At 33.7% G+C, this 4,436-nt stretch overlaps 1 protein-coding gene across 1 annotated transcript; it reads left to right on the top strand.

The window, feature by feature from the left end:
* Positions 1-1,184: 1,184 nt before the first annotated feature.
* Positions 1,185-4,025, top strand: LOC121757251 (UDP-N-acetylglucosamine transporter UGNT1-like). The gene is made up of 10 exons (XM_042152777.1): positions 1,185-1,548; positions 1,702-1,778; positions 1,876-2,037; positions 2,113-2,246; positions 2,324-2,454; positions 2,540-2,584; positions 2,655-2,752; positions 3,093-3,200; positions 3,515-3,571; positions 3,650-4,025. Exons 1-10 carry the CDS (start codon positions 1,413-1,415, stop codon positions 3,722-3,724), a joined length of 1,023 nt encoding a protein of 340 aa, XP_042008711.1. The 5' UTR covers positions 1,185-1,412; the 3' UTR covers positions 3,725-4,025.
* Positions 4,026-4,436: the final 411 nt, after the last annotated feature.

The raw sequence follows: 4,436 nt of genomic DNA, 5'->3' as shown, positions 1-4,436 counted from the left end.
TTTAATTGGTCAAATTATGGTTAATTTTATACTCTATTCTCGTCCTACTAAATGTAAAATAATTTCTTAAATTATCTTTATTAAAGTGACATGTTTCCTAAAATAAAAATACCTTTATTTTTATTTTATTCTCTGTCTATTTAACTCACAAAATAACACTATATAAAATTTTGTATCAAAAAGTAAATGTTTCACATTTAGTGGTGGGACAGTTGAAATAAGATTTAAAAACAGAAAGCACAACTTTAATTTTTTTTCATAATTATCTTATCTGTATATAAAATTATGTTTTTATGTGACATTGAAACAATGTTGTATTGAGTATACCAAAAAAGGGGTGGAAAATCATGCAGGTTGGGTCATTACCAGGTATCTGATAATCACCTAACCCAATAGGGTCTAATTCGAATTCGACATGTTATGGAAATTCTCAACCTGAACACGAACCCGACTTGCTACCTTCAAACCCAAACACAATCCGCGCACGGCACAAACTCATTAACTTCACGATATAATATAGGTTGACTCGACACAATAACGACTCAAGCATGATATTATACGATTAAACCTGATTTCTAAACCTAATTTACACATTCAAAACTTGATTAACACAATTTAAACCTAATTTCCATGAACTTAGAGAATAAAACTAATGGACTACTATAATTTTTTTTTAAATAGAATAAAATTATTATTTTTAATGGGCTACTTGACCCAACTCAACTCAACCTGAACTCAATTCAAAATTATCGAGTTTATAATGGGTTGATCCAATAAGGATACGAACTCAATAAAGCTTGACTAAAACCCATTAATTTTATTTTGTATTCATGTTGGATTTTTGTATCGTATCGAAAATTGTCTGCTCTACCGAAAGACATCATTTTTTTATCACTGTTAAAAATTTTTACCAAAATTCAAAATTCATAGAGTCATATTTCATTTTGAAATCTCGTCGCTAAAATTTGACATATTTTGTGATAAAAATTTAAACTTTTTTTGTCCCAAAATTATTTCTTTTAAGTATGAAACTTGAAAAATGGTTGTTTAAAGATTAAAGTAGAGTGAAAATAAAATAGGAGATAGAAAAAAGCATAAGAATATATAATGGAAATATTATTTATTTGTATTCGGAATTCGATTAAGTTAATTTGGACTCAATGATTGGTTGCAAAGTTAAAAGATGTAACAAAACCGTTATATGAAGTCCAGCTTCCTTTTTTGTGGTAGCAGAGATTAACCAAATCAGATTCTAAAATGCAGATCACATGCAGATTGCATAAATGATCATCATTTTATTCAAACCGATTACAGTTTGGAGCAACTGCCAACTGCTATATACATCAACACCCATGATTTTTCAATCATTCGCAAAATATTTTAGATTCTAGACTTTTTCAGAACGCAATTTTATGGCGACGAGCGGTGGATATCTTCTGATCACCGCGATGGATTCAGCTGCGGAGGAAGTGGACGAGAAGCAGTTGAAAGCCTCCGCCATCTCTAATGCCGGTGCTTATGCCGCCACCTCTTATATGGCATGCGCCGGTAATTTCTTCAATTTCACATGTTTTGTTGTGACTGAGATCGGAATTTCTAGCTGAATTTGATAATTTAATGTTTATGATTTTGTTTTGGATTGATTTGATATGTTAAAAGCCCCAAAATATTCAAAAACTAGGATAATTTGATTTTTTGCAGTGCTATTGGTGATGTTCAATAAAGCTGCTCTTTCTTCATACAGCTTCCCTTGTGCTAATGTCATCACTCTTTGCCAGGTAATGTCAATTGCTCGTTTTAATTTGGTGATTTCTTATTTTCTTCAGAGATTGATTGTGATTGTATAACAGACTATTGATTTTGTTTTGTGTATAGATGATATCATCATGCTTTTTTCTCTACGTATTAAGGCGGTTAAAGCTTATATCGTTTAATTCGAATGAATCTGGAGCACTCGGTGATAACTTTGGAACATTGGTATCGATAAAGACATTGATCAACACTTCACCTCTTTCTATGACCTATTTATTTTACATGGTAATACCTTGTCCCAGTCATGACTAGTTGGTTTTTCACTGAGTTGCTCACGTTTTTCGTTTGTTTCTTTGAAAGCTAGCCTCCATGGAGGCTGTTCGGGGAGTCAATGTACCCATGTATACAACCATAAGGAGAACTACGGTTTTCTTTACAATGATGATCGAGTTCATCTTTGCGGGGCAGAGGTATAGCCGTCCTGTTCTTGGAAGGTAATCATCCTATTATTCTCAACACCCCTTCTTGAAGTTATATTTGCCTGTCTGATGAATAATTTAGGTTTTGCCAGTGTGGTAATAATTCTGTTAGGTGCTTTTGTTGCGGGAGCCCATGACATGTCTTTCGACTCCTATGGTTATCTAGTGGTGGTGTTAGCCAACATATCAACAGCAGTGTATCTCACAACCATATCTCGCGTTGGTAATGCTTCTTTTTATATCCTCATCTTGTTTTAGCTGCTGCATCATTCTTGGCTTCGATTTTGCTGATACTGTATTCTACGCAGGGAAAACTAGTGGTCTCAACAGCTTTGGCCTAATGTGGTGCAATGGTGCACAACCACAACTTTGTATTCACCATCTTTTAATATACATGTTGTAATTTACCTTTTTCTGATACAGGCGTTTTGTGCGGACCAGTTTTACTGGTTTGGATCTTTGTACAAGGTGACATTAAGACGACAATGAATTTCCAATATTTGCTCTCTCCGGGATTCCTGGTAATATTGGATGACTAGCTTCTCTCCACTGCATATTCAGTTTCTACTGCTCTCTTTTTGTTTCCACCAACTTATAATGTTGTCATTGTACTTAGTAATCATTTTAAGCAGTCATTTATTGATTCTACCGTTCCAATGATCGTTACTGTAATGACATGATTGTGCATATTGAGAAAGGATTCTGTTCCAGGTGCATCCTCACTGTCCTATTAAGTACAGAAAGGTGGATCAGCATATTGTACTGCTATCCTGTCTTTCGAGTCTTAAATTTTACTAAATGACACAAATACTCATTTTCCGGTTGTGGTTACCCTTCATGATTCAACTCTTCTGATTTCAGGTAGTATTGTTCTTTTCTTGCATACTGGCATTCATCCTCAACTACACCGTATTCCTCAACACGACACTGAATTCTGCTCTAACGCAGACAATCTGTGGTAACTTGAAGGTTTGTTCCAATCTTTTAATGTTCTTTAGTTTAGCCTGCTGTAGCTTATGGTTAATGCAATCTTACACAATTACATTAGTGAGCTGATGCATGACAAATTTTCACATATAAAAGTGGTGGAATACAAATCTGTCATTCTTGATTCTTTTGCACTTGATTAAATCTGAAAAATCATGCAGTCAACTCTTGTATGATAGCTTTCCATTATCAGACATTTACCACTATCTGAGTTGCTGCACATTATGTGGTGGAGCTCATCCTATCCACATATATCTATCACACTATGCTAAACTACATGTTTTCCTGTAATGTAGGACTTCTTCACTATTGCTTTAGGCTGGGCGATTTTTGGTGGGCTGGCGTTCGATTTAGTAAGTGCCGTCTCTGTTTAGTCACACCGGTCTCCCTAATAGCTCGTTTAATCATTACACTAACCCCCCCTCCTGCAGCTGAATGTGACCGGGCAGCTCATCTGCTTCGCTGGCTCAGGATTATATGCCTATTACAAGTTCACTGGGAAGTGACACTGTGATGATCTAAACAGTGATGATCCTTTTCTTGATATCTCACAGTATTTATGTAGGGCTGATAGAGACTCCATTAAAATTTAGGATGAGATAGAATAGTGTTGCATATGCTTGATGATATATATAGCAACTTCTCTACAGTTAGATTTAGTGGAATGATTTTCAGTTTATCTGTAGGCTAAGTCCACATTTTGTTTTTTTAGTACTACTTTTGATAGTGGTGTGGTGCCTGTTGATGATGTAGCAGAAAATTTAGCCCATGTCTTTTCATGTCTTTGTTTTTTTCTGGATAAGAAAATCCAGGTGTTCTGTTTATTTCCCTTTTACTTGTGTTCTAAAAATTTGTTTGGTATGGTAATATCTACATTTTCCCTCTTTAATTTATATTACTACTCCTTATTTAGTCATTTTGAATGGGTTGATTGGTTGTTTCATGATTATGAATTCATAAAATGCTAATTATGAGCTGATTAATGACATAATCTAAATCTATATAGATATTACGGAAAATCCCAGTTCTACAATTTTTTGCCATGTATATTCCTGTTATAAAATAGACGGTGTAAGATTATATATCATATTTGTATATTATTAATTTATTACAAATAAAATGATCTATTTTTCCAAATTTTGATTGTACATATAATATCGTTTTTTAATTATTTTTCATAGATAAATTAGTAATATAATATATTTATTATATATATAG

The sequence above is a fragment of the Salvia splendens genome, chromosome 12 (assembly GCF_004379255.2).
Source record: "Salvia splendens isolate huo1 chromosome 12, SspV2, whole genome shotgun sequence".
Lineage (NCBI taxonomy): Eukaryota > Viridiplantae > Streptophyta > Magnoliopsida > Lamiales > Lamiaceae > Salvia > Salvia splendens.
The sequence above is the reverse complement of the archived record's forward strand: the minus strand, read 5'-3'. Positions and strand labels throughout refer to the sequence as shown.

What these genes read in the sequence shown, in the direction of transcription:
- LOC121757251 (XM_042152777.1), top strand. Translation starts at nt 1,413, where the DNA reads ATGGCGACGAGCGGTGGATATCTTCTGATCACCGCGATGGATTCAGCT. An exon ending in TGACCTATTTATTTTACATG is followed by an intron (nt 2,038 to 2,112) that starts GTAATACCTTGT and finishes TTTCTTTGAAAG; the next exon opens with CTAGCCTCCATGGAGGCTGT. An exon ending in CACAACCATATCTCGCGTTG is followed by an intron (nt 2,455 to 2,539) that starts GTAATGCTTCTT and finishes TATTCTACGCAG; the next exon opens with GGAAAACTAGTGGTCTCAAC.